The 23,527-nt window shown below is 51.1% G+C and overlaps 1 protein-coding gene across 2 annotated transcripts; it reads left to right on the top strand.

Moving 5' to 3' along the window:
* The first annotated feature begins 5,571 nt into the window (after window positions 1–5,571).
* On the top strand, window positions 5,572–19,210 carry DPF2 (double PHD fingers 2). Of its 2 annotated transcripts, XM_073883488.1 has the most exons (12): window positions 5,572–5,704; window positions 9,811–9,971; window positions 10,602–10,709; window positions 11,034–11,197; window positions 12,396–12,488; window positions 12,650–12,728; window positions 13,241–13,282; window positions 14,361–14,498; window positions 14,624–14,752; window positions 14,834–14,946; window positions 15,786–15,867; window positions 17,887–19,210. In XM_073883488.1, the coding sequence occupies exons 1-12, from the start codon at window positions 5,673–5,675 to the stop codon at window positions 17,961–17,963; spliced, it is 1,218 nt and encodes a 405-aa protein (XP_073739589.1). In that variant the 5' UTR covers window positions 5,572–5,672; the 3' UTR covers window positions 17,964–19,210. The 2 variants fall into 2 exon arrangements, with proteins under 2 accessions (XP_073739589.1, XP_025734297.1); XM_025878512.2 differs by lacking the exon at window positions 13,241–13,282.
* Window positions 19,211–23,527: the final 4,317 nt, after the last annotated feature.

Raw genomic sequence — 23,527 nt, 5'->3', positions numbered from 1 at the left:
TGGGTGCACAAATACCTGAATCCTTGCTTTCCATTCTTCTGGGTATATATGCACAAGTGGAATTGCTGGATCATACTATGTCATTCTATGTTTAATTTCTTGAGGAACCACCACCTCATTTTCCACAGAAGCTGCATCATGTTACATCCCCACTAAACTTTGTCTTTTTAGTCGGAAAATTTTGCCATCATTAGAGATTAGGGGTTTCACTATCAGTAGTGGGATTTTACCCAGGTCTGTGAGACCCTGAAGCCTATACTCGACTGCAACCCTCTCCCCCAACACGGGTTCCACCCCAGACGCTGGTAAAGTGTGAAGGCAAAGGGCGAGGAGCGGAAGAGCCCAGCTCCTTGCCTGCAGGCTCCCTCTCTGTGCTTGAAAAGCTTGTACCTTATGCCTTGGAAAGGCAAGACAAGAAAAAAAGCAAACCTTCCTTAGAGCTTTGCCCAGCTGGAAGGCCGCACCTCACCCTGGACCTGAGCTGAGGTCACAGAAGCCATGCCTGTCTTGGGTCCGTTGGAACTGCTCCCCACCCACCCTGCATCTGGCACCTGCCCAAGGGCCCTGGAAAACCACTCGGGGCTACTGTGTCAGGCTGGATAAAGGGAACTAGGCAGGGCACCTGAAGCGTCAGATTCACTAAACTGGGAATACTTGCTTGCACCAAAGTAGCCATGGGTGAAGAGAAGGATCTTTCCTCTTCAGCCTGTATAATGCTGCTCAGGCACCGTGCCCTCCAAACACCACCCACAAAAAGGAATTCCCCAAAATAGAAGAAGTTGTTGGGCAGCCAAAGAAATGACCAGTGTCCCCAACCATCCGCTGTTTGAGATGCCCAACATCCGTGCATTACTTCCTATAAACGTAAGATAATATAAGCCTCCCTAGTATAATGCATCTACTCCTCTTTCTGTCAAAAATATATTCACTCTTCTTCCAAAGGGAGACAACTCAAAATCTTGTTCATGATCACACCCACTTGCAAGGCCAGGATTCTCGGATGTTCATTCCTCCCTCCTGCAGTTTTTTTTTTTTTACCAACCCATCTCAATGTTTTGCAAACTATGAACTATGCTGTAAAGTTAATTACCACCAATACACCCTATATGCAAGAGTGGAAAGAAGGAGAGAAGAATGGGAGAATTAAAATATGTAAGAATATACTTGACACAGCAAGAAGAGAAATATATGTAAAAGCGACAGACTTTTTCTACAAAATGTAGCTGGTATGAATAACTTCCACTCCTTCACTATCCAGTTCGTATTCCCCTTGCCTTCAAAGATTTTCTTTTACTTTTTTTTTTAAGGGTTTTATTTTTTTAATGTAATCTCTACCCCCAGCGTGGGGATTGAACCCATGACCCCAGGATAAAGAGTCGCACACTGTACTGACTGGGCCAGCCAGGGGCCCCTTCCCTTTGCCTTCAGCCTGCATCTTGGTGGTTCAGGGTTCTTTACCAGGTCCAGATCATCCCAGACCTCCATTTTTAAAGAATCTGAGTCTTTAGTGGATCTCCCTGTATAGAATTGACTTTTTCCCCAAAGGTTTTATTTTGAAACGTTTTAATCCTACCGAAATACTGAAAGACAAGTACAAGGTACATCTATATACCTTCATCCAGATTTGCCCATTTTTACCATTTTGCCTCATTTGCTTTATCTCTTTGCCCATAAAAATTATTATCCTGACCTCTTGAAAATAAGTTGCAGACATTGTAACACTTCATCCCAAATACTCCAGCATGAAGTCTTTATTTAGCTCAATTCAGTCTTATTTGGCTTCTTCAATCTATGGATTCACATCTTTCAGGGGCGCCTGGGTGGCTCAGTTGGTTAAGCATCTGACTTTTGGTCTCAGCTCGGGTCTTGATCTCAAGGGTCGTGAGTTCAAGCTCTGCGCTGGGCTCCACACTGGGCATGGAGCTGATTTCATAAAAACATCTTTTTTTAAATGTATGTTAGATCTCTCTATATAACTATGTTTCTGCTCTACTTCTGTATTTTCTGTTCTTTTGTCTTTCTATGCAGTATTAAGGACAATTTCTGCCTATCCAGCTTCTAGTTTCTATGTTCTCTCTTCAGCTATGGGTAATCTGCTTAAAGGATTCATTGTGTTCTTAATTTTGATTATCGTATTGTTCAGTTTGAGAAGTTCTGTGTTGTTCTTTTAAAATTCTGTTGTGGCATTTCTTAATAAGTACTTGCCCCCTGCAGGGATTTTTTTTTTTCATTTCCTCTGTTTTTTTAGTTTGTTCAGTTGGTAAGGTTGGAATTAAATACCTAACTAGGAGCTTGTCTCCCATTAACTACCCGAAATTAATATTAGGGAGATCCCCTGGGTTTCATTTCTATTTCTCCCTGCCCCTACTGGGTACTAACAATCCTATTTTACAACAATAACCTTGACAATTACAATCACCCCAGGGTACCTGGGTGACTCAGTCAGTTAAGCGTCTGCCTTCAGCTCAGGTTATGATCTCAGGGACCTGGGCTCTAGTCCCACATCAGGCTCCTTGCTCAGGGGGAGTCAGCTTCTCCCTCTGTCCCTCCCCTGGCTTGTGCTCGCTCTCAAATAAATAAATAAAATCTTAAGGAAAAAAAAAATCAATCACCCCAGCCAGTAGTAAGTAGTACTCCCTTTTTACTTTTTCGCCAGGTGGCAAGTGGAGCAAAAAAATGGCCCGTTGGTAATCTTAGCTCCAAATTTAGAGAAATCGTTATTGTGCCCCCTGGTGGAAGCATTCCTCCCTTGGATCAGGCTGACCCCAGAGCAATAGGAAACGTTTTGCAAGAGTCATTCGTTGAGATTGCGAAAGGCTGCACCCCTCTTCCACTCCTTGGTTCCTTCCGGTAAGAGAAACACTATATACTGGTCACTGGTTCCGAGTATCCGTTGTTCAGTGATGCGGCATTTCTTAAAAGAATCCTAAAAGAACTGAAAGGCATTGGTTCTGGGCCCATAAGCTACCTTTCCAATTATAGAACTAGCCTGTGTATTATTTCGAATAGTTTTTATTTTAAATTTCTTATTGAAATATATATACGCAGCGAAGTGCCCAAATTTTGTGTAGTTCAATAAATTTTTCGAAAGTGAACAAACCTATGTACCCACTACCCAGATGAAGGAAAAGAACATTACTAGCACCTCAGTAGCCACCTCATGCCCCCTCTTGCCACTATTCTCCAAAGATAACTACTCTCCAGAGTTTTAGCCCCAGAAATTAGTGTGTCTGTTGGTGTAACTTTATATAAATGGAATCATACAATATGTCGTCTTTTGAAACTGGCTTCTTGTATTCGGTATTACGTTTTTGAGATTCATTCATATTGCTGTAGAACAATAATTTGTTCTTTCCACTTTGTTTAATCCATTCTACTGCTATGGGCATTGGGGTTTTTTCCAGTTTGGAACTATTACAATGAATGCTGTGGTGTACATCCTTGCACATGCTTTTGGGTGTATATACCCACAAGTGGAGTTGCTGGATCACAGGAACTCTGTATGTTCAGCTTTAGTGCTAGCATACTGTCTTAGTCAGCTTGGGCTGCTATAACAAAATATCACAGACTGGGTGGCTTAAACAACAGACATTTATTTCTCGCCATTCTGGAGGCTGGGATGTCCAGGATCAAGGTGCTAGCAGATTTGGTGGCTGGTAAGAGCCCACTTCCCAGCTTGTAGACATCTGCCTTCTTGCTGTGACATCACCTGGCCTTTCCTCAGGGAGAGAGATATCTGTCTTCTTCTTACAAGGGCACTAATCCCATCATGAGGGCCCCACCCTCATATGAGCCATCATCGAAACCTAATCACTTCCCAAATACCTCACCTCCAAATACCATCATATTGGGGGTTAGTGGTTCAACATATGAAGCGGGGGGGGGGGGGGGAAGCACAAACATTCAGGCCACAACACATATTGTACTTTTATTTTTATTTTCTATTTATTTGACAGAGAGAGCACGCACGTGCACAAGCAGGGGGAGTGGCAGGCAGAGGGAAGGGGAGAAGCAGGCTCCCCGCGGAGCAGGGAGTCCGATGTGGGGCTTGATCCTAGGACCCTGAGATCATGACCTAAGCCAAAGGCAGATATTTACCAACTGAGCCACCCAGGCGCCCACATATTGTACTTTTTTTGACTCCTGCTTTGGAGTCACCTCTGATACTCTTTGTCCCCACAATCATTTGGTTCCTAGGGGTAAAACAGTGCACCAGTATTGTTTCTGGGTTTTTCTTCCAAGCTGCTGGTACCTATTCTGCAAGTTTAGTGCAGGGTAGGCAGTGACAAATAGCCCACAACTCCCATCTGCCACAGTGATGGCAAAAGATGTCCCCTGGTTCTGAAATATTAAAAGAGGGGAGGGGGGCAGGGAATATGTGCATCTTGGACTTGATGGAATAAGGTATATGGCAAAGACCAAAGACCACACCCTGAGGACTGTGGCATTTAAAAGTGGAACAAAGGACAGAATCAGCAAAAGAGGCTGAAGGAACTGCCAGTGTGTTCAGAGCACAGCCAGGAAAATGCTCATCTCAGAGACCCTGAAAAGAGCTTGAAAAAGGAGGGAATGTGGGGCACCTGGGTGGTTGGGTGGGTTGAACATTGGACTCTTGATTTTGGCTCACATCATGATCTCAGGGTCATGGGATCCAACCCCCTCCAACCCCCTCATTGGGCTCCACGCTCAGCTTGTCCCTCTCCCTCTGCTTCTCCCTCCTCCCCTGCGCATGCTCTCTCTCTCTCTCAAATAAATAAATTAAATCTTAAAAAAAAAAAAAGAAAAAGGAGGGAATGGTCAGAGTGTCATGGTGTCTTGGTTAGGACCGGTTTCAATGAACCAGTGGGAACAAAATTGCCATTAAACTGGGCAGAAAGGCCTGAAGGAAGGGCTCTTATTTTTTAAGAGGATATTAAGCCATGTTTGTACATGAATTTGCATGATTCAACAGTGGGGGAGAAATGAGTGGTACAAAAGATTCACGGATAGTTGCAGGAGGGAAGTTCTTCAGAGCCTAAGTGGAGGGACAAAAGTAGGAAGCAAGGGAGGTGGATATCACTGAGGTTGGTGGCTGGGTTTGGTGGCAGGAAGGGGTGGTAACTTTTGCCAAGGCTCCAATATTCAGGCCAAAGAACTGCCCAGTTCAGGACGTTAATCTTCCTCTCCTTGAATGGGCACACCATTGAGGCCCCAGGTGGATCGTGCATCACTCCTGTCTTCTGCTACCCACCAACAGCTCCCTCCCCGCGCCCATGAGTGACGGCAAAGGGTTAAACCACAAGGTTAAAGGTCGGTGAGGTAGCAGATCCTATATGCTCCATCTAGCCCATCTCTGGGTGTCCAGTTTTCAACATCTTCATTTCATCAATCCTCTCATTTCTGCACCAGGCCAGCTCCTCCCTCTCTGGCCCCGCCCTCCCCATGGAAGACACCGGGCTCCCGCAAGAGCCTCGGGGCGCGCGCCCGTTTCCGTCGCGCCTGCGCAACGGCCCCCCTTGGCTCCCTGGCCCGGGGGGCAGTCACGAAGCCTGTTCTCCGTGCCTCGCTCTCGGGCGCGCGCCTTCGGGCAGCGCCTGCGCAGAGGAACGAGGAAACCGGTTCCCCGGTGGGGTCCCGGCGCCTGCGCGCTGAGGGCTCCGGGCCTCCCGGCCTGAGGGAGAGGAGCAGGGAAGATGGCGGCTGTGGTAGAAAATGTAGTGAAGCTGTGAGTAGTCGTTTCTTTCTCTCCTAGGCCGGGAGGTCTTGTAATGGGCCTGGGAGTAGGGGACGGTGCGGGACGGGACGAGGCGGAGGGAAGGACGGACCTGAGAAGGCCTTGTTGCGACTCCTAGTAGGGAGGGCAACAGGAGACTCCAAGAAGACGTTGCGCTTCTTTGGAAACTTGTGGAGGCCCTGAGGGGGGCACACGGGAGCCCCTTGCGGGCAGCCTCCCTGCGGGGCTGTGCGGTCAGAGCGGTCCTTCGGGCTTACGGCGGCCTGAGTATGGCGCCCTCGTTGCGTATGAGAAACAGTCTGGGTGCGCTCCCAAGACCAGACGCCTCGGTCCGGAGGGGCCGGGCGGAGGGCGGACCCGGCACCGACCCGCGTCCCCGCGAAGCCCGACGCCGACCCCTCCCAAACCGCTGCCCGCGGCCGGTCCTGGAGCAACAGGCTCAGCAGCCCTTGTGCGGTTAAGCACCGCGGGTCTGTTTTGTTTTAACAGCCCCTCGACGTCGGGGTGGGGGGTGGGGGTCCTGAGTATCTGTTTCCCAGGACCAAAAACATTATTGGGAGGAATTTGTTGAGCAGATACAGAAGGGAAAGAACTTCAGGGGAGAGGGCCTTTGCACCGGTCAGTCGAGCCACCAAAAAACGGGAACTGGACGGAAGCGGTCCAGGACGCCTCTGCAGCCTAGAGGGGCATCTAGGTCGGCATGCTGCGCGCTGTGCAGTCCCCTTGTGCTGGTCAGGTTTCGAGCAAAGTTAAAGTTAATGGTGGTTGGGAAAAATGGAGAGTGGTCTGTTGGCCGTGAGTTAAAGATGCTTCGGGACTTGATTCAGCCTAGCCTCCTCCCTGAAGAAGACTGAAGTGGGTTCAGGCCTGGTGGGCGAATAGAGCACGCTCTTTTTAGTGGGTAAATTGGGCTGTGGTGCAGAGGTAGGAAAATCGAGAGGTGACCAGTTGTCCAGGCAGGGCTTTTGGATTTTGACTGGATGACAAGATAAAGGTTTGGGAACTATTCTGAGGGACTTAGAGCTTCTCATCTCCCTTTGTGGTGGGCTGAGCCCCCACTCTTCCCAAGAGCCTTTTTAAAGAGTACATTGCTTTGCCCACAGCCCCCCCCTCCCCGCCTGGAGCCCTTTCTTTTGAGAATGCCTTCCCACTTCCATTAAGCTAAGTGCCTTCTTCTCCTCTTGTGGTTTGTGTGTTGTTTTTTTTTTTTAAACTTGCTTTCAGCTCCATCCTGCTGCCTCTTTCAGCTACCCCTCCTCCCAACACTATTATCTTTCTCTCTGATCTGCCCACTCCAGTTTCCCCCAGCTCTCTCTTCAGGCTGACATTTCCCTCAATTTAGAAATGTCGCTGTTGATCTACCATTTATATAGTTATCCTTCCTGACTCAGATGTTCTTTCTTTGTTTCCCTGCCTTTCTCTTTGTTGACTAGCCCCCCCACACCCCAATCCCATTGTAAAGGGAGGTTTTACACAGGTTTCATGCTTCCCGGAAAAGAATCAGAGCTCCTACCTTGGAAATCTTACTGTACTGGGGGAATGTCAGACTTCCCTAGGTTGAGAGTTAACAGGTGATGAGACTTTATGTTGGAAGACTTTCTTCGGGGAAATAGAGTTGCCAAACCTTTCATGTAGTGCTAGAAAAGAGGAGTTGCCCCTTTCAACAGAGCACGACTTATTTCTCTTAAAGGAACTACAGAGATTGTGAGGGTCACCAGTCACTGGTTCCTGAGTACTAGTAGTGAGAAACCAACTTTCTCCTCAGTTCTAGCTGCAGAGGGCTGTGGACCACAATTAATACATTTCCCTACAGAACTTGCCCTTTAAGAAGGGGCTTCCATTCTTCCTGTAACGTTCTCACCCAGGAGAGAGATACTTTTCTGGAGCTTCTCTTGATCGTGGTGTGCCTGCTTTTTGAACAGCTGAGGTAATACATTGAGGTCAGGACTACTAGCTCATCTTTTCTGACTTGCATCTTGTTCTGGGAGAAGAATTTTCCTATTTATAAATTCTCTCTCATTCTCTCTTAGTCTCTCATTAGATCCTCTCTCCCGCTAACCTATGTGTTTCATTCCCAGTTCTCCTACGAGACAGTTTGCATCACCTTCTGAAATCCCACTTAACTCCCAAGTGCTGTGATAGAACGTCTCTCATTGTTCTCCCCAAAACCAATTCTAGTCTCCGTGCTCTGACTTTGCAGCCCTCAGCCCATCTCCCCCTTCCTTCCATTTGACTTACAGTGTCAGTATCCATTCCCATCAGCAGAAACAAAGGAGCTGCTGCACTCGGGCTTGTTTATCCAATTTTCCTCTGTGTGGTGAGGACATGGCTGCCTCCTAAAGGCCAGCTAATGTGAGCCTGTTCCCCTTTTTTCACTCTCCAACACAAGATTCATGCTTACCTCAAATTACAGTCATTACCACTCCTTGAATCAAGCTAGGCCATCTTGTGTTGTCATCGCCTTGTGTGTGGTGTGTCTTTTTCAGTTGCTTGGGAACATACTAAGCTATGCCTAAGTGGTCTATTGTGACTGCTCTGTGAAAGCCTCCCTCGATTCCAGAGCGTGGTTTGTCAGTGTAGCTTGAGTTACGGACATAAGCAACAGAGACTCACTGTCCAGCTTCTCATGCTAGGGGTCGTTAGAGCTTATCTAGTCCGGCTTCCTCAGTCTAGCAGAGGAACCTGAGCTCCACATGGGCTGACTAAATGTCCACATTCGTGTGGTGACTTGCAGCCGTGCAAGGTCTTTTTACTCCCAAGTCAAGTCAGGATGTCCCAGACACCTTCATGGGTACTGGGGATACTGTGGGAAAGAAACCACCTCTGCCCTCAGTTTATTTAAGATTGACTGAATATGTAAATATGAATCACTTATAGTTCCAGTACTAATGTGCTTGTTCAACCCTGAGGATGAGAACAAGGTTGGTTCTATATACATGCTGCTTAGAACCAGGTAACTCCTGGCACTGCGTAGTTTTCCAGCTTTTTAAAGCACTTAAAGGTTTACTCTTGATTTAGATTTCAAACCGAGTCTTTTGAGTGAAAGAGGGTTCTTTCCTATATAATTTGATGGTGCGAGAATGGAAAAGGGCCTCGGATGGGCCTGTGAGCAAGCAGGTTTTATATCAGTCTAATGGCACTCAGGAAAAAAGTAGGCTTCAAGGAAGTTCAGGTATTTTCAGATGGTTTCCATTGACTTTAAAATTAGCATATAGAATTAATTAGTTGGCTAAATACAGGTCTCCCCCCACTATCCAAAAGTAGAGTGTTCTTATGAAACTGTTCATAAGCCGACATGGCATAAAGCAAAGAAGCAATTGCCACTTCTTAAAAGCAAAAATCCTCTCTGGATCTCTTTTGGTTAGTGAAAACAGGTGCTAACGTCGGTCTTTTATAAAAGCGAAGTGGCAGAAAGTACACCATCAGATAGTGGGAGAAACCTGTACCTAGTGCAAAATTCAAAAGATATAAAATGGCATATGGGAGAAATTCCCTCCCAGTCACCCAGTTTTTCTCTCTGGAGGCCGGGAGTTTCTTTTCCACTTCTTGTTACATAAATGGTAGCATCCTGTAACACTCATCTTGGAGATTGTTTGATATCAGCACATGAAGAGCTTCCTTCTTTTTTTATGGCTTAATAGAAATTCATTGTATAGACGTGCCGTAGTTTGTTAAATATATTTTAGTAAGGGCCCCAGACCTTGTTGAACTCTTCCTCATTTGTGAAAAAAAGCTAACGTGTGCTTCTCAGAGTCATGAGGGTTAAGAGAAACAGCATCTTGACTAGCACAGGGCTGGACTCAAGAGAGGCACAGAATGAACATTAGTTTCTCCCTGTCTTTGTGGTAGGTTAGGCTTAAGTCTGAGTAGGCACATGAGAGATCATGTGTTCCTGATGGTAATTTATTTATAAAGTGCCTTTCCTCATAATGGCTTAGTGAAGGGGTGTGGTGTCCCATGAGGCAGAAATGGAGGCAAGTAGGGCCGAAGCCACAGTCTCCCGGTCCCTTGAGCCTTCTAAAGAAGCAGATGGCAAGGAGAGGGGTAGCTCCGCCCTACACTAACACACACACACCTGATCTTTGTCTCTCCTGCAGCCTTGGGGAGCAATACTACAAAGATGCCATGGAGCAGTGCCACAATTATAATGCCCGCCTCTGTGCTGAGCGCAGTGTGCGCCTTCCTTTCTTGGACTCACAGACTGGAGTAGCCCAGAGCAACTGTTATATCTGGATGGAAAAGCGACACCGGGGTCCAGGTGAGGGTTCAGACTCAGGAGCACAGGGAAGGAAGAAGCTTCCTCATCTTTTTTTTTTTTTTTTTTTTTTGATAGAGACACAGCGAGAGAGGGAACACAAGCAGGGGGAGTGGGAGAGGGAGAAGCAGGCTTCCCGCCGAGCAGGGAGCCCGACATGGGGCTCCATCCCAGGACCTCGGGATCATGACCCGAGCCAAAGGCAGACGCTTAATGACTGAGCCACCCAGGCGCCCCTGAAGCTTCCTCATCTTAAGTGATGAGCCAGCTGAGAGTTTTCCTTACTGCTTTCCACACACATGGATGAATATAGTCTTGCCTTGATTAGAAGCCCAAGGAGGATGAAGCAGACAGGTTCATACCAGCATTTTTGTTTTCTGCAGGACTGCCCTGCTGAGGCTGTTGTTGGGCTTTTGGGGAGCTATGTGTTAGCCAAGGCTCCAAGCTTACATATGTTTTTCTTTTCCATAAACTGTCCCTCCTCCTACCCCCAGGCCCTCACTGTCCATATTCCTCCCTCACTGTAGAACTCAGTGGGCAGTGGGTAGAGGGGTGCTACTCCTCTAGATAAAGTATTTGGTATTATTGCCTAGGACTGGGTTAGGGTTTGACTTTTCTCTCTTTTTTCCACAGGATTGGCCTCTGGGCAGCTATACTCCTACCCTGCCCGGCGCTGGCGGAAAAAGCGGCGATCCCACCCTCCTGAGGATCCAAGACTTTCTTTCCCGTCTATTAAACCAGGTAAAGCACACCCCTCCTTGATCAGGGGTATGGCCTGCTGCATGTAAGGCCTGTTAATCACCTGTTAGGTACCAGGCCCAATGCTAGATCCTGAAGATGCTAAAATGAATGAGATGCCATTCCTTCCTTTAAAGAGCTCAGTCTAATAGAGGAGACAGGTAAACAGATAAGTTACGGTGCCAAGTAAACTGGGGTGTCTTGGTTCCTGGGCAGCCAGGGATCAAAAGACAGTGACTGGCCCATAGCTGGCCTAGCACTGTGTAGACCCAGAGCGGTCTGCTTTCAGCCCTTCTGAGCCTCGCCTCATCCTGACCTTGCCTGCAGACACAGACCAGACCCTGAAGAAAGAGGGGCTGATCTCTCAAGACGGCAGTAGTTTAGAGGCTCTATTGCGCACCGACCCCCTGGAGAAGCGAGGTGCCCCAGATCCCCGAGTGGATGATGACAGCCTGGGCGAGTTTCCTGTGACCAACAGTCGAGCACGGAAGGTATCAGATGAACACTGTGGCTAAGGGAGCTTTGATGGAAACCAGCCTCCTCTTTATCAGAGGCCACCCAGTAATCAGAATGGAAGCAGAAGCTTTGGGCCAGGAGGCAGGCCCCTGGGGTTCTGTTCGTGCTCATTCCCTAATTAGCACTGAGTACTCACTGGCTTTGCTCTTAGCATCCAGTTGTTCCTGTTCCTTTCCTTCTAAGTGCAGACTCTCCCTCATTCATCTTCTTTTGTCATAGATGTTTTTTGGTGCCTGGGGTTACATGGGTGAAGCAGACCTGGTCCCTACCATAGAGGGAAGATAAAACTATACACAGAAATAATAAGAGCTAAAAAAATATGGCAGGCACTGGGCTAAGTACTTTTCCATCATTTTCTCTAAGTCTCTAAACCATACGAAGTAGGTACCGTGGCCCCTGTTTCACATATGGGGAAGCTGAAGCAGAGAAGTTAGAAAAATAAACTTCCCATAAGCCCACACAAGTAAGCAACAAAACTCTTTTTTTTTTTTTTTTTGAGAGAGAGAGAGAGAGAGGGCACAAGCAAGCAGGGGGAGTGGGAGAGGGAGAAGCAGACTCCCCGCAGAGCAGGGAGCCCGATGTGGGGCTCGATCCCAGGACTCCAGGATCATGACCTGAGCCAGAAGCAGGCACTTAACTAACTGAGCCACCTAGGTGTCACACAGAGCTCTCATTTAAATCCAAGAAGTGGCTAAGTTGGCACAGCATGCTACTCTTGATCTCGGGTTTGTGAGTTCAAGTCCCACACTGGGTGTGGAGATTACTAAAAAAAAAATAAATAGACTTTAAAGAGTAATCTAAGAAATGAGTTGAAAGAAGGGAACCACTTGTAGTGTGTTCCTAGGGCAGCAGATGAGAGGCAGGAGAGGGCATGGCTACTTGGCGTACCAGGGAAGACTTTGTGAAAACATGGCATTTGAGTCGGCCCCTTGGAGATGGTGGGGAAGGCAGTCCAGGAGAGCAACGGAAGAGAGGCACAAAGGAAGGAAAACCCAAAGCATTGAAGGGAGAAGCAATGGGATTCTAGGGTGTTGAAGGGCAGCAATGAGGAGTGAGGCCAGAGTGGAGGGGCCATCTCACGGAGGAGGTTCTGGGTGGCCTGGCCAGGCCCATCGTGGGGGAGCTTTTGGGCGTACGTTGTATCTGCCCAGCGTAACCCTCCTGTCCACTCAGCGGATCCTAGAACCAGATGACTTCCTCGATGACCTGGATGACGAGGACTATGAAGAGGACACTCCCAAGCGTCGGGGCAAGGGGAAATCCAAGGTGAGGAGGCAAGGCGCTGCCTACGGGGGAGCCTACAGAGCCCCCTGCGCTGTTGCTTGTTGCCATTTTTCCTCTCGAGTGAAATTAGCAGCCACTTCCCGGAGAGTTTACTCCTCAGACCTAGACATCTTAATAAGGGCATCTTTTTGTTTTTTTGGCAGGGTAAAGGTGTGGGCAGTGCCCGTAAGAAGCTTGACGCTTCCATCCTGGAGGATCGGGACAAGCCCTATGCCTGTGACAGTGAGTGCCTCACAAGTGGGTGGGTAGTCCCTGCCTTGGACCCAGCCCCTGCTCAGGATCTGAGAGGAGGGAGGGTTGTGTTCTTGCTCAGAGTGGTAACAAAAGGCCTGAATGCTTTCTCCTGCCTGCTCACTGGTTCCCTCTGAGACCCTTGGGAGGCCCCAGCCTCTGCTACCCAAAGGGTGGGACCTGCATGCTCTGGGAGAGGTTTCTGCTGTCCCCTGGGGTGGGGTGCTGGGGCCAGGGGCACACACAGCAGGCAGAATCGGCCCCTTGATAGACCGCATCCAGGTCTGCTGGCCCCAGTCAAGCCAGGGCCCCCAGAGTCCAGCACCGAGTTTTTCAATGTCTGCTCTCCCCCTTTTCTCTGACTCGCCCCACTTCTGTCCCTCCACCCTGGGAGCACCATCGCCGCTGGTTTCTCTCTCGTTTGCTCCGCTTTCCTGCTGCTGCCGCTCCTGTCTCAAGTGTATCAAGGCCTTCTTCTCATGACTTTTCTTTCTGTCTTTCAGATAGTTTCAAACAAAAGCATACCTCGAAAGCGCCCCAGAGAGGTAGCTCTCTCAACTTTTCAGACTTTGGTTTTCCTATCCCTTTTCCCTCCTCCCTTGTTTCTCCCACCTTTCTCATTTCCTGTGATGCTAGTATAAAAATCTCTGGAATGGCATGGGGATAGGAGCAATGGGCTTTCTGTTGTACTCCACTCCTCACAGTCCTGGAAGCTGCCTTTACCACCGCTTGTCTCCCACAGACTTGCTCCTAGGGCTGCTCGGCCCCGCTGCATGGGGTGGCTTCAAAAGCATTCGAAGGAACCCGCTACAGACAGATCCCTCTGCTTCCCCTTCCCCAGAACAGACACTCGGTGGTCAGCTAATGTTTCTCACCATCCCGCCACCTCCTCCCATCCTTCCCCCATTCCTTCCTGCTGGCCGCCTTGCTCTTCTCAGTATCACTGCTTAAGAGTACAAGATGCCTCGTGGGGATCTGCATTCCTTGCTAGTTGGCGGGGGTTGAGCAGGGTACTGATGTGGGAGTGTCTTCAAATTGCCTTGGGGGCCAGAGACCCCAACAGACTTATTGATAGGTGATCCCCCAAGTGATCCACTCCCTACTCCTTTATCCTCATTGGGCAGAGATGAGCTCTGTGGTATACATGGAATAGCTTGAGCTTCCCACGTTGACTGAGAGGTAAAAAAGTTTGGAGTCTCTTCCTTACCTTTTTTTCCTTCCTGCCATATTAATAAGATTTTAGAAAGTCCCCTCCCTTCCTGACCTGGAGCTCCCCAGACTATTCCCAGGGCAAGTGGTAACCGGGCCAGGGTTCGGCCTCCCAACACAGCCCGTGTGGGAGAGCAGAGGTGGCCAGGGGCTGGGGTTTAACAGAGGCAAGAGCCACGGAAACTGGAGAGCCCCAGGGCCTGATGCTCCTCGCCGAGGGGAGGGCAGGTGGCCGGCACTGAAGGCCTGTTGCAGACAGAGCCGATGGGGGCAGGGGTGGTCGCTACGGCGGAGCCCCGTAGCTGGAGGGGGCGGCGGGGATGTGGCACCTTTCCTAACGCCTCGGGTCCCGACACCTCGGGCGCTCACACCTCCGGTCCTAACGCCTTTTTCTGTCATCTTCTTCCCACTCAGTTTGTGGAAAACGTTACAAGAACCGACCGGGCCTCAGTTACCACTATGCCCACTCCCACTTGGCTGAGGAGGAGGGTGAGGACAAGGAAGACTCGCAGCCGCCCACCCCGGTTTCCCAGAGGTCGGAGGAGCAGAAATGTAAGCTGACGCGTCGGAGGCGGGGCGAGGGGGAGTCAGGCTGCTCAAGGCGCGCCCTCCCCGCGGGGCCGCTGGGTGCCTGCAGGCCCCCGTGAGCCTCGTCGGAGCTTTCTTCCTCTCCATAGCCAAGAAGGGTCCCGACGGACTGGCCCTGCCCAACAATTACTGTGACTTCTGCCTGGGGGACTCCAAGATCAACAAGAAGACGGGGCAGCCCGAGGAGCTGGTGTCCTGCTCTGACTGTGGCCGCTCAGGTACCTCCAGCCTCAGGGCCCAGAGCCCCCCCCAGTAGGAGTCCCCCGCCGCCTGTGTGACACCCCCTCCCCCGCCCGCAGGGCACCCATCTTGCCTGCAGTTCACCCCAGTGATGATGGCGGCCGTGAAGACCTACCGCTGGCAGTGCATCGAGTGCAAGTGCTGCAACATCTGTGGCACCTCCGAGAACGATGTGCGTGTCCCTGCGCCGCCCCCCCCCCCCCCGCCCCCTGCCGCCACCCCCGGCCCGCAGCTGCCTCCCAGAGGGGAGCCAGACCCTCCCCCGCGCCCCCGGGGGCACTGGCCTGGCAGGTGTCTCCGGAGCACCAGCTCGGCGTCAGACGCCGTTTCGGGCACTCAGGGCGCCAGACCAGACGAGCGGGGGTCCCTCCCTTGGCGGACTGCCCTGCGGGGAACAAGCAGCGAGCAAGGAAAGGCGCGCCAGGAGGAGAAGGACAGCAGCGGTGTGGCAGGGTCGCCGGATACCTGACGTAGATAGAGCTGGCTTCTCCGAGGAGGTGGTGCTTGGGGTCGAGATTCGGATGACGCGGAGGAGCCAGGCCAAGAGGGTTTGCGGGCACAGCCTGCCCGGGAGAGGAGCAACGAGGGCAGGGGCCTTCAGGCAGACAAGCCGGCCGGGGCCTCCCTGCAGCAGGAGCACAGCACAAGAAGGGGTTGGAAGGCAGGCGTCGCCAGGTCTGAGGGTTTAATTGGGAGTGACGTGCTCTGTCTTAACATTTTTAAAAGAGAAGTTTGCTCTGTGAAGAATAGAACGTAGGGGGCAAGGGTGGAGGCTGTGAGCCGTGTTTGGAAGCTGTTGGGGTTCAGGTGGAATGACAGTGACTCACTTGGTCCAGGTGGAGAAGTTCCTCCAGAAATTCCTGAGTCTGCTCTTGCCTGCCACCTGCCCCGCCCCTCTTGGAAAGAGTAGCAGTGTCTACAGAAGCTCCCATCCCTGCCCTCCCCCAATGGGCTGCCTGAGGCCCACTGGTCGCTCACCTGCCCCTTCCTCTTCCATCTTGCCTTCTCTAGGACCAGCTGCTCTTCTGTGACGACTGTGACCGTGGCTACCATATGTACTGTCTCACCCCGTCCATGTCTGAGCCTCCTGAAGGTAGGTTGCCCTGGTCTCTTACACAGAACAAGTATCATATTAGTAACTTGGAAAATCACTTGTACAGTAAGTTCTCTTAAGTGTTCTTCCAAATTAGGGCATAGACACTTTGCCTTCACTCAGAAATGCTTTCCTAGTATTTCAGCTTGGAGGGTTTAACATTTGCACATTAGGTACATTTAGAAATGCAGAAAATCAACAGCCAAAGAGAAAACTGGTGCTGAGCGGAAAACAGTTACCAAGGAGTGGTTTGCTTTCCTCCAGCCAGTCCAGGAAACTCAGTTTGTAGTTTGTCTGATGTCAGGCTTTGGTATCAGCTCTTTGAATGTGACCGGTTTGAGTGTCCGTTTCATCCCTCTTCCCTTGCCCAGCCTGGAAACGTATGGAACCTGGAGCCTGAATGGGTCAGTCTGCCCCTCCAGTAGTGTGCTTAATAATGCTCCCAAGTTTGCAGAAGTTCTTCAGCCAAACCAGTGGTGGCACCAGAAAGTGGCTGTCTCTCTGCCCGTCCCCCTCCAGCCAGGTCTCTGTGCCCAAACCCCTTCTTTACGGAAATTCAGGAGCTTACTCAGGAGAATGTGAATGCCCAGTGGCTTTTCCTGTACACAAAGGATGTGGGCCAGCATTACAGACAAGAGAAAGTGCCTCACTGTGGGGTTAGGCTGACTTGTAATATAGGTCACACTGCTGTGTCGTCGTCGTCCCCCACCCGGGAAGGAGCCACGAGCAAAGTCTGAGAGTCCTTTGGAAGCTGCAGGCGAGCACACAGCTATTGTTATCTGTCATGCCCAGTTTATAAATCTACTCTGGGGAGAAGTAGTGTGTTCTGTTTTTTCTCTCTCTTTTTTTTAACCCTAAAATACCAATTTGCAGACAAAATTCTACGTGAACTGTAGAAGGGCCTTCCTATTGAAGTACTGTCAGAGGCTGAGGTAGTGAAGAGCTGCAGGCAGCTGAGGGAGAATCCTCTAGAAGCCATGTGATGGTCTAGGCTCTTAAGTCAAGGGGTCAGCAAACTACAGCTCATAAGCCAGATCCAACCGCAGCTAGTGTGTATAGCTCATAAGCTAAGAATGGTTTTTACATTTTTAAAGGAGATTTAAAAAAAGAACACGGGACCAAGACTGTATGTGGCTCACAAAGCCTGAAATATTTAACATTCTGGCTGGCTGTTTACAGAGAAGCCTGCCAGCCCCTGGGGTATTGACCTTTGGGTTAGAAAGGACCTTCTTACATTTTGAGAGTCCTGTGTCTCTGAAGAGCTTTTAAGAGGGGTGGATTCTTTCCCCCATACACGTCTACATACACAGATGTACAGTTACACTTAAAATTTTGAGGCATTGAGGGTTAATTTTGTTTCTTAAGAAAAAGAAACACAGAAGAATGCAACCATAATAAGTATTAATAAGCAAAGTATGAAACACTTATTTTTCTGGCAAGGGACATTTTCCCCAGTTATTCTAAAAATAGATCATAACATACTGGGATGTCAGAATTTACCCCCTTTTCCTGTCACTGGTCCTCAGCCTCTTCTCAAATACCTAGTGATGGTGGAGAGCCCATCTCATCTTTCCATGGTTTTCCCAGAAAGCTATCTTATGTGGAGTCAAAACTGGTTTCTCTAGAACCACTATTCATGATCTTCATGCTGACCTTTGGGGCCGTGAGAACAAAGTCTGGTTCTTCTATAATCACAAGTCTAAAGCTGAGGTGCTTTAAAAAGTTCTATCTGCCCAGGCCCTCCTAGAGATTCTGATTTAAGAGGGTCTAGGAGTCTGTGTTTGGAAGTAGGCCTCCAGGTGATTCTTTCTTTCGTCACCACTGAGGATTATTTTTCATGACATTTGAAGCCCTAAAGGTTTCTTCTAGCTCAGGATAACCGTGAAACTTGGCTACTGCAGAACGTCTCCCAGCTTTCCTGTAGCTGATCCTGCTACGGGAAGCAAGGTGTGGGGAGTGGAAGGGCAGCACGGTAGGGTGGTGCGGGATCCGTCCTGACCCCTCTCTGCTTCTCTGCAGGAAGTTGGAGCTGCCACTTGTGTCTGGACCTGTTGAAGGAGAAAGCTTCCATCTACCAGAACCAGAACTCCTCTTGATGTGCCCCCCACCCTCGCTCCCCCCATACATCTAGGGCTGTTTCTCTCTTCCTCTCTTGTTTTTCATACCCACCTTTCCCCTCCTCTTCTCTCATAAGTCCAGACAACCGCGGGTGGTCGTGCCGATCCGCCTTTGGCAGCACCAAGCAGAGGTGGCAGCTCTGACCGCCTCTGGCCTAGGCCCTCAGGGAGAATGGAGCAGCACACTGCCCCAAGGCATACCTGTGACCCAGCTTCTCACTGCTCTCCGTGAAGTGCATTCACTCTGCCTGCCTTGGGCCCCGGCCCTGGCGATCACAGGGTTCGAACAGTGTCCTCCGAGAAAGAGTGGGAGAGCAGCTCACTTTTCTCTTAGCTCTGCCTCCACTCTGGTCCCCAGGGTTTTCCCTTCCCTTGGAGGCGAGCCAGACCAGGGCCTCTCTGCCAGGAGCAGCTGGGCGTGAGCAACTGAGCAAGCTGAGGCAGCGCTTGCAAGGAGCTTTCCAGGCCCTTTGTGCCGCTTAGCCTCGCTGCCTCCTTCCTCCAGAGCGGCTGTCCGCAGCCCTCTCTTCCTGCTACCCAGGATCCTTTGCCCGAGCCAGGATGCTCTTGGTCACTCTCCTTACTCTGCCCTGACCCACTTCACCCCACCCCACCCCAGGGGGAGTCGCAGCTTCACCTGATTCTTCCTTGTGCTCACCTGGCTCGCTCACAGGTGGTCTCTTAATGACCGAAGCATTCCCCGTCCTTGAAATTTCCTATCTTCTGCCTCCCCTCCTTATTCCCTTTGGTTTTGTGGGGAGAGGGGAAGAATCGGGGCCAGGCCAGCAGCTTGGGGGCCACAGGGAGACATTGGATAATGTGCCTGTTTTTTAACTCGATGAAAAAAGCCTACCTCCGAAATCCCCTTTTTGTTCTTCCTGGACCTGGACATTCAGCTCCTGCCCTTGACTGAATTGGGGGCCTCTGCCTCCTGCTCGGTGTATCCTGGCCCCTGGGTCACAGGGAAGCCACATAGACATCCCTTTCTTCCCTTGCACGCTCGCTAGCAGCTGGTAAGGTCTTCACACCCTGATTCCTCAGTTTTCTGTCTGGTGACACTGACATGAAGTAGTGGGGGGAGATAGTCCATACCAGGACCCCCTGGAGTGGCCTTCCCCTTGGCTGTGGGCAGGTCCTAATTCACTGTCGCTTTGGAGTTGAGGTGTCTTTCTTTCTTTAGTTCCTGTATTCTAAACATTAGTACAAATAAACGTTTTTACACAGAATTCCCTGCTGGGTCGTTTATCTCCTGACTGCCTTTCCTGATTGAGAAAGTCATTTCATCCTAAAACTGAAGGGCAGTGTTTTGTTTTTTTTTTTTTTTAAAGATTGTATTTATTTGAGAGAGAGCATGAGAGGGGGGAGGATCAGAGGGAGAAGCAGACTCCCCGCAGAGCAGGGAGCCCGATGTGGGACTCGATCCTGGGACTCCAGGATCATGACCCAAGCCGAAGGCAGTCGCTTAACCAACTGAGCCAGCCAGGCGCCCCTAGGGCAGTGGTTTTTAAGTGTTTTGAAATACAACTTTTAATCCCAAATGAAAATTTTTGCTGAAGTCCAATATGTAAAGCAGATATAAAATTGAGAACTTTGTTCCGATTTCTTTTCCTGTTTTTAAGATTTTTTTATTTGAGAGAGCATGAGTGGGGGTTGGAGGAGAGGGAGGGGGAAAGAATCTCAAGCGGACGCCACACTTAGCGCAGAGCCGGACTCGGGGCTTGATCCTATGACCCTGAGATCATGACCTGAGCCAAAATCAAGAGTCTGAGCCTCAACCGACTGAGCCACCCAGGTGTCCCTATTCTAATTTCTTCATGTAAGTTCATGTTCTAACAATTCCTTGTTACAAAAGAGAAGTTGTTTTGATTAATACAAAACTTGAGTTAAAATCAACTTTAGTATCCTGTTCCTATATTTTGGTTGGTTTGAAGGTAATTCTGCTAGACTTGTATGTGCAAGTGGTGACAGTTTTCTAATGGTTGATCTTGGGATTTCAGAAGGTTAGTTATTATATAAATACAAAAGAATGACAGGAGAAAGTATCACGGTGGGACATGTGAAAGCTTTGTTCATGAGGAGCATAGAGGCACCTCGACCTTGCTTGCCTGGCATTCCTTCCCTTACCTACCATGTGCATAAACTCCACCTGCACGGCCACCTTCCTCAGGGAATGTTTATGTGCACAAGAAATGACTCCTTTCTTTGGAGCCAACATTTTGTTGTTGACAGCTTCCGTAATGGATCTTCTCTATCTCACTTGAAAGTGTGTTTTGTAGTTCTTAAACTTTGCAAGATTTCAATTATGAACCCCCTGAGGTATCCTTAGGGTTTTTTGAAACAGTCTGAAAACCACTGTTAGCCACTGAAAGACGGTGGCCTTGGCGATTGCATTCAATAAATAAGCAGGGTGCTCTGAGCTGGGTATTTTGTTAGTAACAGAGCATATCCCCTGTCCTCAGGCTTTTACGTGGAAGTAGGCCAGAAGCAGAGGGAGTAAAGCAAAGATCCTTGGTGGCTGAGTAGTCTAGGAGTCAGAAGAAAAAGAAATGTAAAAAAAGTAAAAGATGCTGGGGTGCCTGGGTGGCTCAGATGATTAAGTGTCTGCCTTTGGCCTAGGTCATGATCCCAGGGTCCTGGGATTGAGCCCCGCGTCGGGCTCCTGACTCAGCGGGAAGCCTGCTTCTCCCTCTCCCTCTGCCTCTCTCCCTGCCCTTGTTCTCTCTCTCTCTCTCTCTCCCTCTGTGTCTCTTTGTCTCAAATGAATAAATAAAATCTTTAAAAAATAAAAGATGCCGTAGTAGGCATAAGTGAGAAGAACTTTGGAAAGGGTTTGCAGGAGTTGGGGTTTAGGATGGGACATAGAAGGATGGAAGAAGGACCAGCCATAGATTGGGTTGGGGAGGAAAGCCTGTGAGAAAGGCAGAGAGATGGTGACTCATCTGTGGCCCTGGGCTTCCCATCAGAGCTGGGAGTTGGGGAGGAAAAGCAGGCTGAAGTTCAGGAAGGGGAGCACTCGACCGCAGGTTAAGATACCTACATTCAGGGGCGCCTGGGTGGTTCAGGCGTTAAGCGTCTGCCTTCGGCTCAGGTCACGATCCCAGCATCCTGGGATCGAGCCCCACATCGGGCTCCCTGCTTCGCGGGAGGCCTGCTTCTCCCTCTCCCATTCCTCCTGCTTGTGTTCCCTCTCTCGCTGTGTCTCTCTGTCAAATAAAATCTTTAAAAAAAAAAAAAAAAGGTGCCTACATTCAGTTGCTAAGAACAGGCAGGACTAAAGGTTACTAAGGAAGGGACTGGTATTAGATCTTGAGTTTAGAAACTTGAATTGTGGGGTGCCTGGGTGGCTCAGTTGGTTAAGCATCAGACTCTTAATTTCGGCTCAGGTCATGATCTCAGGGTTGTGAGATCCAGCCCCACATGGAGCCTGAAGTCGGCTCTGCACTGGCCATGGAGCCTGCTTAAGATTCTCTCTCTGTCGCTCCCTCAACCCTGTCTCTCTCTCTCCCTCTCTTAAAAAAAGGGGGGGGGGCGCCTGGGTGGCTCAGTCGATTGAGCAGCTGCCTTCGGCTCAGGCCATGATCCCAGGGTCCTGGGATCGAGCTCAGCATCGGGCTCCTTGCTCAGCGGAGGGCCTGCTTCTCCCTCTGCTTCTGCCTGCCTGCCACTCCCCCTGCTTGTGCTGTCTCTCACCATCTCTGTCTCTGTGTCAAATAAATAAGATCTTTAAAAAAAGAAAAAGAAACTTGAATCTTGCCACCAGTTACCAAAACTAATAAACATTAGTCCTTATTCGCCCTAAATCAGAACGGGCCATGGGGCACCGGGCTGGCTCAGTCAGTAGAGCATGCCGCTCCTGATCTTGAGGTCGTGAGTTGGAGCTCCTCACTGGGCATGGAGCCTACTTAAAGCAAGCAAACAAAACGAAACAAAAAACCGGGCGCCAGGCAGGTAGTTGTCCCTTATCCCTAACTGGACAGATCTACCTGAGGCCAGCGCTGTCCATGGTAACAGCTTTTGTGTGGCTTAAAGCTTTCATTCGTCCATGTTCCTCACAACCACTCCGTGAGCGGTATTAGCCCTGTTTGGTAGATGAAAAAGCTGCGACTGCTCAGGTCACGGCCAAGAAGGCCTTAAGAAGCCCGGGCTGTTCTCCGGCCCCCGCGCTGCCCCGAGGCTCCTCAGGCCCCAACTGCTGGCGGCGCCTTCGGGACTCCCCGCGGGGTCTTGGCTCCGCCTCACCGCCCGTCTCGCTGGAAGCACCGCCCCCAGGAGGGCGCCACCACTTCTGCGGCGTCCAATGAGACTTAGCTGGGGGCGGGACGGGACGTCATTGAGGGCCAATCTGATGGGGCCTGGGCGGGGCTGCGGCGGGTGGGAGCCGAGCGGCCGCACCGCGGTCTTCCCAGCCGGGAGAGAGCCCGGCGCGGGCGGCGCGCACGGGCCCCTGCTGTGCGCGCGCCCGCCGCCCGCCACCCGCCGCCTGCGGAGCCCCTCGGCCCACTCCGCCCTCCGGGTCGTGGCGCCCGTCCCTCCTCTGCTCTCTCGTCGCCGCCCGGACAGGGGCTCCGAGCCGAGCCGGGGCAGGGGCGGGAGCCGCGGGACGAGCGCCTGAGGTGGGTGCGGAGCGGGAGGCCGGGAGGCGGGGAGGCCGGGCGGGCGGGCGCCTGGGCACAACCCCGCCGACGGACCCCGCGTCGAGGTGGGGAGAGGCCGGCCAGGTTGTGGAGCTCGGCTTCCGGCCTGCCTCGGTCCCAGGCGCTCGTGCCCGCGCTCTAGTACCCCTCCCAGGCTACCTCCCTCCCCTCTGGGGACACCCCGTCCCTCTTGCTGCCCGCGGCCTCCTCACCCCTCTTGCTGTTTGTCGCCTGTGCACCTGCCATCTCGGCCCCGTGCTCCCACTCCCTCTCCCTCGCCAGGCCGGACCCCCGCCCAGTCTTACCTCCTCAGGACCCAGCACCAAATTAGCCTCGCTCCTTCTGCCCCCATCTGTCCCTCTTTGTCGTCTGTATACTTGTCACCTCAACTCAGCTCATCCACTCGCCACCCCCCCCCCAACCTCATCCAAACCCAGCCCAGGCCATCGTCCCCCGCCCCCTCCCCGGGCCCCCCCCCGATTATCTCCTACACCTGCCCCACTCAGTCCCAGTCCCCTGTCCTCCCCCATCCATACTCCTTTGTTGTCTCTGCAGCTGTCCCCCTGGCTTTATTCCTCCTTCTCCCCCCCAACCCCAGGCCAGACTCCTTCTCCCTCTGACCAGTGAGCCACCCCCTCCCCAGCTCTGCTGGGGCATTCCTCCTGGTCCGGGCCCAGCCCACTGCTCCCTCCACCTAGCCATTCCCTTCCTTCCAGCCCAGCCCTCTGAACACCACCCCAGTGCACCCTCTCACCCTCTCCCAGCTGGCCCAGTCTTCCCTGGTCTCTCCCACACACCAGCCTCTTTCCCTGTCCTCATACATCCTCGTTCCCTGCCTGTGATCCTTTCCCGTCCTCCCGGCCTTGGCCATCTGGACCCCCCCCCCCCCCTTTTCCCCCGGGGCGGGGG

Source organism: Callorhinus ursinus, unplaced genomic scaffold (assembly GCF_003265705.2).
Source record: "Callorhinus ursinus isolate GAN/ISIS: 27379988/994484 unplaced genomic scaffold, GSC_fseal_2.0 scaffold51, whole genome shotgun sequence".
NCBI classification, from domain to species: domain Eukaryota; kingdom Metazoa; phylum Chordata; class Mammalia; order Carnivora; family Otariidae; genus Callorhinus; species Callorhinus ursinus.
Note: the sequence above shows the minus strand (reverse complement) of the source record. Positions and strands in the feature narration are given on the sequence as shown.

Bases quoted from the DNA above. Each gene is read 5' to 3' on its own strand.
- DPF2 (XM_073883488.1), top strand. From the start codon at position 5,673: ATGGCGGCTGTGGTAGAAAATGTAGTGAAGCT. The intron at 10,710-11,033 runs GTAAAGCACACC...CCTTGCCTGCAG, and splicing joins TTTCCCGTCTATTAAACCAG to ACACAGACCAGACCCTGAAG. The intron at 12,489-12,649 runs GTGAGGAGGCAA...TTTTTTTGGCAG, and splicing joins GGGGCAAGGGGAAATCCAAG to GGTAAAGGTGTGGGCAGTGC.